This window comes from Triturus cristatus, chromosome 11 (assembly GCF_964204655.1).
Source record: "Triturus cristatus chromosome 11, aTriCri1.1, whole genome shotgun sequence".
Lineage (NCBI taxonomy): Eukaryota > Metazoa > Chordata > Amphibia > Caudata > Salamandridae > Triturus > Triturus cristatus.
The window spans coordinates 106,121,392-106,134,753 of record NC_140594.1 but is presented as its reverse complement, the minus strand read 5'-3'; the positions used below and the strand labels follow the sequence as shown (position 1 = coordinate 106,134,753).

General features: G+C 48.6%; 2 protein-coding genes across 3 annotated transcripts in view; one reads left to right on the top strand and one right to left on the bottom strand.

Annotated features, from left to right (window-relative positions):
• LOC146783428 (glutathione S-transferase theta-1-like) overlaps positions 1-13,362 on the bottom strand; it is a 195,105-nt gene that overhangs the window by 72,931 nt on the left and 108,812 nt on the right. The window lies entirely within an intron of this gene.
• LOC146783429 (myb/SANT-like DNA-binding domain-containing protein 2) lies at positions 1,835-4,009 on the top strand. Its single transcript, XM_085635067.1, is given in 2 exon segments — positions 1,835-2,604; positions 2,777-4,009. Coding segments are annotated over 2 exon segments (1,614 nt in total). The 3' UTR covers positions 3,621-4,009.

Sequence of the window (13,362 nt, the reverse complement as noted above, 5' to 3'; positions counted from 1 at the left end):
TATTGTTCACTAGACATAAAACGATTACGAATAAACCATGCTGCAGTTAAAAATTTGGCTACTGCGCATACAGTGGGGGCAGACAGATCAGATTTTAAAACTCTAAATGCAGAACGGTGTTCCCTGAAACCTAGGTTCCTAAGAAGTGGTACAAGCCAATATTTACGTGGAATGTTGTATGCAGGGCAGAAAAAGATCATGTGTAGATCGTTTTCTCGCTTGAGAGGGCATACTTGGCAATTTGGAGTGGTCGCCGCTTTATGCCAGTGCTCCGTGTAAGCCCTCACTGGGAGTGTTCCATATCGCCACTGCAAATACAATTTTCGAGTTAATGGTGGGCTGACATCATCCAGGACCAATTCTAGCTGATAAAGATCCTTGATAGCAAGGAAGTGCCTTGATAACGAGTCTTGGAATAGGGATTCAATTGCAGCCTGTAGCTTATACTCGCGGTATACCTCCACCAGCGATCTGCGAGAGATCCTAGGGCAGGCACTCCGCGGGTCCTGCCACAGCTCCGATTTCCCCATCCTTTCTAAAGTGGTCTTAATATACTTGAACCAAGGTATTTGCAACACGTTTGGTAGGCCCAGAATTTCTTCTAATTCTGCTCTGTAGCTAGATAGCTCGACCGAACTCCATATTCTACGCCAATATGTCAAAGGCTTAAGTCCCAGTTCTTCAGTGATTGATCTTAGGCCGAGGTCCAGTCTCAACGGGAGTAGCGGGGTGCTTGATGGTAGAGCGGTGAGTTGCCTGATAAAGTTGTTTTCAGTTATCTGCAACTTACAGCACACGGCATGACCCCATATCTCACCCCCGTAGGTGACTGCACCTCTAGCCTGGGTTTTGTTGATGTGGAGTGGTGGGCCAAGTGGCTTGTAGGAGGTCCTAGATATCATCCTATGTATGCCACCTGTGAGTTGGGTGAGTTTCAAGTTTACTCTCGTAATGTGGGTGTCCCACGTCAAAGTTTGGTTCAAAGTGACACCTAGGTATTCAAATGTGGAGACCCGGTCTAGTCTTTCGTGTCCTATCATAGGGTTTGGACGCGTTGAAGTGGACGAGTTAAAAGTCATGAACTTAGTTTTCGTCGCGTTCACTTCCAAACCACGAAGCTCACAGAAGTTCATGAAACCGTCCAAAATTCTCTGAAGGCCCATCGGAGATTTTGAAAGCAGGAGGGTATCATCCGCAAACAAAATTGCGGGTACCCTCCTGCCATTCAACACCGGGGCATCAATATTACTCAGCCCTGTCAGGAAATCTACGACACCGTTCACGAAGAGGCAGAACAGGGTTGGTGCCAACACACAGCCCTGTCTTACCCCAGAATCCACCGGAAAACCCTCTGTGAGAGTGCCTCCTCTACCACACCTCACTTTGGCATAATTGCCCCAATGGAGCCTCATCAGCATGGATAGGATGTCACCCGGGACATCTAGATCCTTGAGTACTGCCCATAGTTTGGCACGGGGCACCAAGTCGAATGCTGCCCGCAGGTCAACAAAGACCGTGTACAGCGTTCCTCTACCCAGAGTCACTGTTTTCCAATGTAGGTTATTGAATCGGAGAATCTGATCTATTGTAGAGACACCTTCTCTGAACCCAGCCTGATATGGGCTCAGTATGTCCCTCTCTGCAATCCATACTTGGAGACGGTTCAATAGCAATCTCCCAAACAGCTTTTGTGGGACATCTATTAAGCTTATTGGTCTATAATTGGATGGGAGCAGAGGTGATCACTTTTTGAATATTGGGACGATCTCTGCTCCCAACCAAGTTTTTGGGACCTCCATGCCCCCCAAAATAGAATTAAATAGGCACAACAGGTATGGAGCCCAGACTACTGGCGCCCTGTGAGTCGGATCTGCAATCGGATCCCGCTCCGCCGCCACTGAAGATTCCGAAGCGCGAGGCTATGTCCCCTACTTCACCCGGGCTGAGCGATGGACGCCCATCGTTGTAGGCGCCTTCTACCCCAAGCCATTCGTCGCCTCTAGAGGGATGCGCCGGTGGTCCGGGCCTTGCCTCGTCGCCCTCAGTCTCCTTCTCCACGTCTGCCGCTTGTCGCGGCATGTCCTGGACCCCAGCAGAAACTAACGCGCTTATAGCCGTATGGGGCAACGAGCGATTGGCGGAGGCGCACTACTAGCAACTGGAGGGATCAGGCACCCTATTTGCCAGCAAGGCTCCTGGCCCCGCTATGTATGAGCGGGTGTCCCGAGCCCTGGCCGAACTGGGCTACGAACGGACTCCGTCGCAATGCCGGGAATGCATGAAGACTCTTCGCCGGTGTTATAGCCGGGTGAAAGAACATGGTGTTGGGAAACGAAAGAGCAGCTACACATTTGAGCAATTGGAACAGGTGTTTGGCCAGGGTGGCTGGGACTCCAAACCCTGCACACCTGTACTCATTAATAGCAGTGGTTTATACCAGGAGGTTGAATCAGACAGCAGCACAATGGAGGAATTTTCACAAGAAGACTGGGGAAATCACAATCAAGACCAGCAGGGTTTCCAAACAGGAGACCCTGATATAGTTGAAATAAGTGCCCCCAAGAAGCCAGTGAAAATGAAATCAGAGTCATCCGAAGAGCTGCATGACGTATTTCCTGTGATATCACCAGGGTCAAAGGTCACATGGCATCACTGCCAGGAAGACATCAAAGGGCGTATGATGTCACTTCCTGTGATGTCACTGGAATCTAAGGGCATTGTGATGTCACTTCTGCTAGCCCCAGGCATTTTGGTGAATCGACGTCCATGGCACTAGGAAAGAAGAGAATTACCAGAACACTATGAACATTTTAGAATCCGTTCAGTTGAAATGGGAGCTCTTTCAGAGTTGGACAGATTTTTCAAGATTACATCTTTCTAACAAACTTGCAATCTTTGGGATTGGTTTTAATACATGGTGGAAAGAAGATATTCGATATCACTATGCTGAAATTAGTTCCCAAGTACCACTGGGCAAACGACTGCGAGAGTATTTTAATCCGGAGAAACCAGAAGGGAGAGTCATCATGACCAGAGTACAGAAAATGAATTGGAAAAATGTGTATTATAAATTTTTAGAGATTACTATTAGTGAAGCAAGATGTTTGGAGCTGCACATGGAATTTAGCTGGATACCAATAGCCCACTCAAAGCCTATTGGAGGGAACATTGTTCAGTATTTATTACCAGGTGGTATTCCAAAAAGCCCTGGACTTTATGCCATTGGTTATCAAGACATATATGAAAAATCAGCTCCTCCGGAAAATGAAGTCCAGGACATAAAAAATGACAGCAAAGGTGATATGGAGGATTTTTCAGGACAAATCTTGAAAGAAACCTCTCTGTCCAACAAAATCACTTACTGCTATCTCGGGATCGCCGAAGGCAGAACTCTTCAGCAGTGTTTATTTTTACACTTTCAGTCTACTGTTAAATGTCACAGCAAAGAGTGGGCTGCAATTAATGAATTTTTAGCTCAGAACTGCAAAGTTGAAGCAGGGGTTCTCCCCAAAACTATGTACATTAAATTTGTGGAAGTGGAGCGAGACTTTCTTTCTGCAGGGTCTTTGGTGGAGTGTCTGGAAAAAGCCATTGGATACCCTTTAAAGTTTAATTTCTAGTTATTGTCCTTCATAAGGATTAGTGCCGCAGACTGTTTTTCAGCTTGATACGGTAGGTTGTCAGATTGATTAAGGATCTTTGAAGAGGTCTCAAATTTTTCACAGGGGGCATATACCCTAAAATGTGAACATTTATTGAAAACATGCTTACAAATAATGCATTTGGCCAGAGTAAGTGAAATGTACAATTTGTGTTGGATCTGTTTTTAATATAAGAAACAGAATTTTTTTTATTTTTTTTTAATAAAAGCAAATGTAGAGCCCTGGTATGAAATTGCTGTAAGTACATTCCACATTGGACATCCCTTTTACTTTCAATTTCTGTATGATACTCGTTTTGCCACATTTTTACATGCGTCTCTTTATATAATATATGTACACCGATAGATGTTATCAGGTCTGAAATAAAAAAGCAGTGTATTTTGACAAATTGCACCTTGATGCACTTCTATCTATTTATACGTAGTCTCTTACATATGTAAGAGAAAAATAGATGCATTTTGTTTGCGCGTTCTGTGGGCTCTGCTGCAACATTCTGTATACATGAAATGGGTAACACTTTGTTACAATATGTCCACCTTGATTGATAAATAGAGGGGGTGAACCAGCGGTAAACTGGTGCGTACTCTGTGCTTATTAAAAACAAAAATCTAATGACAACTTCCCATGTCACATGAAACAATGAAGTGCAGAACAAGAGAACAGGATGACACCATAAGGTTTTTGTAAATATGTTTAATCTAAAATAATTTGAAAGTGATGTAATTCCGAATTTTAGATTACATCAATAAATAGACATTAGTATTAAATTAAATTATTAACAGTTACAGATGAAACAATGTACCTCTATAATGTTTATCTTACATGTCCCTAAATTATGTGTTTAAAGTCTTGTTCCTTTTTATTTTTCTGCTTTCTTCTACTTGCATTATATATAAGCTTCTTCCATTCCAACATGGCAGTTTCAATTGGCTATCACAAAACATGCATGTCCTTCTTCTGTTTTTGTGATTGCCCTAGGACCCGAGCATGTGCATACGAGTTGCTTTGGTTCCTCTTTGCACAACATGCCATGTGATTCCATCTTGCTGCTTTGTTTTCAACAGTGTAACTAAAGAAGTTGTACGTTTATACCAACAGGTCTTCAGCAGAAGAAGATGAGACTATGGACCAGTTTAACGATAAATTCAAAGCAAGTACGAAGAAGCATTCAAAGAGGAAACATGATGGAGCAAGATGGTGGCTGCATAGTGTGCCACGCTAGCTGACCCTCCGGATCCGGTTATTCGGTGGAAACGAAGAGGAATGGAAATGAAGCCTTCATTGATCTCTAGTGTGAAATGTTCGACTTTATTTACTTTTTTTTTTAAACATGCCAACGATACCTGCATAGCAGACTGACTGCGGTACCTCTGTGGGCGGGTGAGGCTGGTTGGCGGTTCACGTGTGTTGTTGGCGGCTTGCTTGGTTGTTCCGCTTGGAGCACAGGAGTTTGAGGATGCTGCCGAAGGGGAGCAAGACGGCGAAGGAACAGGCCTGGTCTGTGGTGCGGGCTTCACCACGGGCTGTCATGCACAGCAGGAAACCAGTGCCCGGACAGAAGAAGCTGCCGCACTGGTTGCTGGGAAATATGATGTCGTTGTGGATGATCCAAGGCGGGTGCCCTAGGGAGTGAGGAGAATACAGACTGCTCCCGATGCACTAATGGAGAGACAGCCCTCAATCCCTGAAATCTTTACTGAGAAGGTTCTGGGACAGTCAGCAAGGAACTACGGTAGGTCTATTACTCCTACATTTGGTCCTGTGGCGCATGCAAAACAACTTGATAGCTCCTCCCCCCGGGAACTGTTAGCTCTGGTACAGGCTTACCTCCACAAAAAGAGATTAATATTGGGGAGAAATTATTGTTGCAGGAAGCATGTGGAAAAACTATATTGGAGGGGGAAGATATCAGCTGTCAGATGTGGCAGCTCAGGTTGCAAACCTTCAGAAAGACTTAGGAGACTGCACTAATCAATCAATCAGGGATTTGTGGAGCATGCTACTCACCCGTGACAGTCTCAAGGCGCTGGGGGGGGGGGGGGGGTGGCTTGCAGCTCTGAGTCAGCCGAAGAGCCAGGTTTTGAGGCTCTTCCTGAAGGTGTGGAGAGTGGGGGAGCGTCTGATGTTGATCGGGAGCTCGTTCCAGGTCTTTGCCGCAATGCAGGAGAAGGCTCTTCCCCCCGCTCTGGCTCTGCAGATGCGTGGGTTTCAGCGAGTTCGAGGTTGGCGGAGCAGAGGTCTCACTTGGGTGCGTGGAAGGAGACTCTTTCATTGAGGTATTGGGGTCCGGTGTTGTGGAGAGATTTGTAGGCGTAAGTGAGTAGCTTGAAGGCTACTCTCTTCTCGGCGGTGAGCCAGTGGAGGTCTAGTAGGTGTTGGGTGATGTGTTCCTGTCGTGGGATGCTAAGGACGAGTCTGGCCGCTGTGTTCTGGATGGTCTGGAGTTTGCGGAGCAGGGCTATGTTGATTCAGGCGTAGAGGGCGATTCCGTAGTCCAGTCTGCTTGTTATGAGTGCATGGGTTACGGTCTTTCAGGATTCAGGGGGGATCCATTTGAAGGTCTTGAGAAGGATGTGGAAGGTGTTGAAGCAAGTGGAGGCAATGGCGTTGATCTGTCGGGACATGGTGAGGGAGGAGTTGAGTATGTTGCCGAGGTTCCGAGCATGGTCCGTGGGAGTGGGGGGGTTGACCAGGGCAGTGGGCCACCAGGTATTGTCCCATGCTAAGGGGGTGGGTTTGAGGATGAGTGTAGGAGAGTAGGATCTGCCTCTCATGGTTACCCCCACTTTTTGCTGGTGTTTCACTGTTTTTTGACTTTAGTCTGGCTGGGGCCCTGCTATTCAGGACCCCAGCCTAGCTGCTTCCTTTCTAAATTGATTCCTAGTACCTTAGGTACACCACAGATTGAATTCTGAGGTGCCCTTATAAGTCCCTAATATATGGTATACTATGTAACCAGTGCATAGATACCCCAGAGGCCTACCAGGGGCTGAAGCATGTATTATGTCACCCCTGGAAATCCCTCCAAAATGACGCCACAGGTCTGTTACTGCAGCATGGGTAAGGTGGTGCATGCACCCCTTACAGAGATATAGGTTCACTATATCTCACCTATCACTGCACATGGAAACCTATCAGTCACCCCTATGGCAGGCCTTATCAGTCCTGAAGGCAGGGTGCTTGGTTATATGTGAGAGGGTGCACAGGGATGAGCTGAGCCCCCCTGCAGCCTTTGGAATCTATCCACCGAGGTTTTCAGTAGTACAGCCTGACCAAAGACTCTTAAGTGTATTATATCTAAAACGGTTAATGCTAACTTTGGACTGACTGCACGGAAACATGTCATGTTTGGTGTCAAACACCTTGGAATCATACCCCCACATCAAATCCTGATGTGAGAATATGATTCCACCCTTCTAGAGGGAGAGACATGACAGCACGGGTATACCCGGTACCAACTTATCAGAGCCCTGGCATCACAAAATGGATTCTGCAGCCACAGACACGGGTCTGGCCTCTTGCTGCTGACCGAAACTCCAGCAGGGGAGGCCTAGACAATAGGTTTCCTGTCACAGGGTGGTGTAACCACCTCCCAGACAGGCTGATGTGTATTGGGGCTGGGTGGGAGCCTTCTCAGAGTGCTTTGATGTCCTGCACTGGGGGCACATTTGGTGTCCCTGTACATAGTTCAGCTCAGACCAGTTCAGGGGCTTCCAGCCCCTGCTCTGGCACGAAACTGAACAAAGGAAATGGGTGTAGCCACCCCTCTTTCCAAACCCTCCCATAGGTGGGTCCCTAGAGTTAGTCCAACCCCTTCCTTAGGTATAAGTAAGGAACCCCTGGCAACAGGACTTTAGATATCCCTGGACGAAACTCTGTAACTGAATCCTGGAACTTCGACGCTCTGCTCAAGACTACAGGACTGAAGAAATCTCCCTTGGTGTCAAGGAGTGACTCCCCTGCTTGGTAGGCACCAACGAAGCAATTGCCGGTCTGCATCTCCGAAGCTCCCGCCGGACGCCGAAGACTTTGTAATGCAAGAAGAGGATTTCCAGACTTCTCAGAGGACGACCCGAGTCCCCAGCAAAGCTGAGACCCGCAGCCCTCATGAGTAATGTGGAACCGGAACTCCTGGTCACCGTGCACATTTGCAAGTGCATTGACTTCTCGATGTCTCTTGAAGTTGTGCTTGGGGTTACTTGTAGCCCCCACCTCGAGCAGAGAATCCACCGAAGATTGTCGGCCTAGTCACCCCAAGTGACCCATGGGCCGCCATTTTGTGATTCCTCATGAGGTCCCTTCGCGATCCCTGGTCTGTCGACTGGTGGGTCCCTGTGAAGGTAACTTTGATTTTTCTTAGGCTTCCCTGGTTGCTCCAGACATGCCCTGACTCCCTGCGAAGTGGTGAGTCCCTCAGACCTTGTTGATCTGCACCGAAGCATCTTTCTCCTTTCTGCGTGGGTTGCTGTTGCCAAGGCTTGTTGTGTCCAATCCGGGCACTGACGCTGCAGCACTCAACATCCTTTGTGGGACAGCTCGAATCCAGCTCCTGGTCATCCTCGATGCCTCCTGGTCCTTGTGGCTGAAGAGTCAAGGTTCACCTCCTTCACCTGAAATCATCGGTGGGCATTCGTCTATCGTGCCCCTGGTCACTGGCAAGTGACCCAGACTCTGTCCCCTCTGCTTTCAGGTTCTTCTCGACTTCAATCCAGGCTTGTATCTCTTCGGACACTTCGTATCTTCCCGGCAGCAGCACTTCTTTGCCAGCTCCCATTGAAAACGACGACGTGACCGACACCATTTGACACCTAAGCACCCGACTTCCCTGGGTGAGGTAACACGAGTACTCCGGTGCGCCCGTGGGTGTTGACCCTAGAACTTCCTAAGTCCAAAATGGTTTGGTCCTGACTCACTGACTCATTTCTAAGTGTCCCTAATCTTTAAAAATCTAACCGTGACTTTCCACATAGAAGCTAACGGGAGCTCGCGGCTGTGTTCTCACACTGCACAGGGCCCCCGTGGGTCCCCTGTGTCACTACCTTAGGTGGTTCCTTGGGGTCCCAGCGATTCTACAGGCTCTAGGCCTTGTGTCTAGTTAAGTTGTGGTTCTTATACCACTATTTTATTATATGGTTTGGCTTGCCCCTAGAGCCTAACGTGTATTTGTGCTATTTTACTGTAATATTTGAAGTGTAACTTATGTGTTTGGACCTCTAGCCTCATAAAGAGTCTAGTAGGGTGTGTTTAGAAATAAATATATATATTTTATATATATACCTGGTGTGGTTCCCTTTCATTTGGTCATTCAAGAGATTATAGACTGGTAAAACAAGCTGCTTTACATTCCTTCAAGACTTAGCCTGGGGGCTGCTCTCCATAGCTACCACTAGGATAGCTTTCAATAAAGGTTGTCTTTAACCTATCATCAATAAGGGGTTGCTTGGACTAGTGCAAGGTGTCCACTATAACTAGTGGACAGCATATGCCAGGCCAATTTCTCACAACAAGGACTTCTGTCTTCTCCGAGCTGAGTTTCAGACAGCTGCTGCTCATCCAGGGTGCGAAGCCTTTCATTCCTTCCTGGAAGCTGAGTCTGGTGGTGTGGGGATCCTTTGTGAGGGAGAGGATGAGCTGGGTGTCGTCGGCATAGGATACTATGCTGAGTCCATGTTGCCTGACAATGGCGGTGAGGGGGGTATGTAGATGTTGAAGAGCGTGGGGCTGAGCGATGGTCCTTGGGGTACTCCACAGTTGGTCTCTGTGGGTTCAGAGAGGAAGGCTGAGAGCCTGATTCTTTGGGTTCGGCTGGTGAGGAAGGAGCGGATCCAGTCGAAGGCGGTTCCACGTATGCCGGCTTCGTGGAGTCTGGCAGTGAGAGTGCGGTGCGAGATGGTGTTGAAGGCAGCAGAGAGGTTGATGGGATGAGGGCCGCGGTGTGGCCCTGGTCGAGGAGAGTGCGGATGTTGTCTGTGGCGGTGGGGAGGGCGGTCTCTGTGCTGTGGTTGCCTGGAATACAGATTGGGAAGGGTCAAGGATGGAGTTCTCTTCGATGAAATTCGTTAGCTGGATGTTGACGCTCTCCTCGGAGACTTTGGCTGCGAAGGAGAGAGAGATGGGTCGGTAGTTTTTGAGGCCAGTGGGGTCTGCAGAGGGCTTCTTGATGAGGGACCTGGCTTCTGCGCATTTCCAGTCATCAGGGAACGTGCCGTATTCAAAGGTGGCTTGATGGGGCATCGTAGTTCGGGTGCTATGGTGGCGGCGGCTCTGTGGAAGATGTGAGGCGCGCTGGGGTCGGTGGGGGCTCTTGAGTGAATGCTCTTCACGGTTGTCGCAGTGTCTTCGGTGGTGACTGGGGTCCAGGCAGAATTGGTAGGCTGGCTGGAGAAAGGAGTGGTTTTGGTGTCTGGTGTCCGTTCGTTGAAGTTGTCGTAGAGGGACTTCATTTTCAGATGGAAGTAGGAGCCGAGATTGTTGCAGAGGTCTTGGGAGGGAGTGACGTCCGAGGCTTTGCTGGGGGGTTTGGTGAGTTCCTGGATGATTTTGAAGAGTTCCTTCGAGTTGCTGGAGTTGGCGAGGATTTTGTTCTGGATGAAGGTTCTTTTGGTGGATCTGATGCATTGGTGGTATTCTGTCATGACGTCCTTGTAGGTGGTCTGAGCTTCCAAGGTTTTGGTGTTTCTCCATAATTTCTCGAGACGTCTGCAGGTATCTGGATTCTCGAAGGTCAGTGGTGAACCAGGTAGCTTTCATGGGACACTATCTGTCGGTGTTGCGGAGGGTGGCGAGCTTGTCTGTGGGGATGGTGATACATCTGTGTAGTTCGTTGGCTACAGAGTTGATATCGGTTGAGGTGGGAGGGGGATCGTAGTTATGGGTGGAATTGAGGTGCTCCTCAGTGACCTTGCTCCAGTTACTTCTTGGAGGGCAAGGTGTAGGTTTATGAGTGGTGGTTTTGTCTAAAGAGAAGTGTACGGAGTGGTGGTCCGTCCATGGGGTTTGCGTGGTGTTGCTGAAGTGGATGTTGTTACCTCCTGTGAAGATGGAGTTGAGGGTGTGTCCTGCCTTGTGGGTAGAGGTGGTGACAAGCTGTTTAGTCCGATGTTGGTGAGGTTGTCCAGGAGGGCAGTGGAGTTGGGGTCGCTGAGGTTGTTGAGGTAGAAGTTAAAGTCCCCGAGCAGTATGTAGTCCATGGAGGCGATGGTATGGGGCCCGAAGAGGTCGGTGATGGTTGTGGTGAACGCGGTTCGTGGTCTGGGCAGTCTGTAGGCGAGGGTTCCGCGTAGGGTCGTCTGGGGCTGGTCTGGATCTGGAAATGGAGGTGTTCCATGGGAGAGGAGGAGTCATTCATGCTGGAGGTGGTGAGTCAAAGGGAGTTCTTGTGTGAAATGGCAAGTCCTCCTCCTGGGTGGTTGGGGTGGTCCTTCCTCTGGATCTTGTATCCGTCTGGAATAGCAGTAGCTATGTCGTGGGCGGTAGTGAAGTTGGTCCAGGTTTCCATGAATAAGGAGACGTCTGGCGAGAGGGTGTCGAGGAGGTTCAAGATTTCTACTGCATGTCTGTGGAGGGAGCGTACGTTGAGGAGGATGCACCTCAGGGCTTCAGGTGTGCTGCCATCCGGTGGGAGGGCAGTGGCTGTGGGGGTGCGGAGGTTGGTGAAGGTTTGTCAGCAGTGTCGGCAGGAGAACTGGCCATGGGGGTGTTCAGCATAGACCGCTGGCAGTTGTTGTTTCTTCCGGGGTTGAGTGCGTGGAGGGTAGTGGATTTGCAGTGGTGGGTGGTCAGAGAACCAGGGTCCCTGGTGCTGGTCGCTGTCGGGGCGTGGACAGGCGCAGACGAGCTTGCCTTTGGTGTGCCTGCTGCGCACAGCCGCCATTAAATAGGGAACGGGGAGGGAAACGCAGCTGGGAGGTGGGAGCAGGAAACAGCACGGGGGATGGGCCGAAGGGGGCAACAGCTGCGGGAAAAGGGCAGCAGGCACAGTGCACAGTAAAATGGAGGACACAACAAACAGCAAAAAATACAAAAATCTGAAAAACAGGCCCAATAATAGTAAGAACAGAAAAGACAGACAAAAAGACAGTCAAACGGGCACAATAACGGTAAAAACAGAAAAGACAGACAGAAAGACCGTCAAAACAGAAAAGGCTGGCCGAGCGGACCACCAGAAGAGCAAGGCTCTCCCACTGGACCACCAGGGATGAGGAGCAGGCAGGAGCCTCTGGGTGGAGGAGGGTCTCGAACACCTACCTGGACAGAGAGGTGTAGGCGGCAGCAGCACAATGGCAGAGCTGCTAGGGGGGCCAGCAGAGTTCCCTGACCAGGAGGTCAGAAGTCTTGCACTAAGAGAAATCAAGAGGCTCTACCACAACAGGGAGAACCTCCGGAAGGAATGGAAACGTTTTTTTCACTTATGGATGAGTCAGATCTCTCCTGTCTGAGTGAGGAGCTAAGAGAGGAGGATTCTGACCCAGATATTTCAGGGGGGAGCTCTTACAGTTGTATGACCAAACCTTCTAAGAAAAAGCAGTTGTCCCTGTTAAAAAAGGCAAAGTGAGAAACTGAAGATGAGCGGTAAAGGGTCTGGATTTGATTCAAATATTACGAGACAGTTAAAATGGGATTATTCTGCCACACGTCAGATATATAATAAAAATTATGTGGAGAAAACAGACACCCCGCAAGGGTGCCAATAGATGCAAGTCCAGCAGTTACTCCCAGCTTGGGCTTGGTTTATTCAACACTGAAACACATGCAAGTTGAAGCAAGATCTGAGCACAAAAAAGCTCACCTGGCCACACAGAAGATACAGGGAGCAGTGCGTAAAGTGAACAAAATTTGTTCTGAAATGGTGGAATAGATTTTGACGGTGGAAGAACGGGCAGAGGAAGCAGCTGTCGGCATAGCGATAGAGGAGAAAAGGCAGAATAGTCAGGAATCTCAGCTCGCAAATAATTATGTGGATGCGGGAGCTTTTGAATATCGCCAAAGAATAAATAATCTATGGTTCCTCGACTTGGCAGAGAATGTGAAGGAAAATGATATAAGGTATTTTATGCTGAGGTTGTTAAAAGGGGCATTTCCTGACCTAGCCCAGTGGAACTGGGAGGCAGAGGTACAAAGGGTCCATCGCGTTCCTTTAATGCCCAAGAAGAATCAATCTCAACAAGCAGAGAAGCCTAGAGCAATTTTTTGTTTATTTTGGCAATTTCCTTTTACGACAGCCTATTTCCGAATATGCAAGGTCAGAGGCAAAGCGGCCATATGAAGGGCATGCATTTTTTGTCAGACTTGACTTCTGCCATGTGACAGTTGAGAGGAGGTGGCATCTACGGCAACTGTTTACACCTTTTAAGCAAATAGGAGGTGAAGTGTTCTGGATGAATCCAGCCCGCCTCAATGTTAAATCCAAGGGAAGGACACGGGCATTCTTGTCAAAAATTAAATCTCAACATTTTTTAAAAGAGATTTCAGATGAGGCTAGACCGAGCTGATGCTTATGGACGCTTCCTGTATTTGACCCCCCCTTCTTTTTTCTCTCTGTCCTTGAGGTGATGGTGATGGTATATCTATTTTGAAGGGGGGTATTTCGAGAGGGTTTCTTTTTCTGGCTTCTCTGTAGGAATTAATGGAGGGATAGGATGACTGGGCTGGAGCTGAGGGGGTGGGGGTAGAATGGTAGTAGGTGGCATCACCAGGGTCA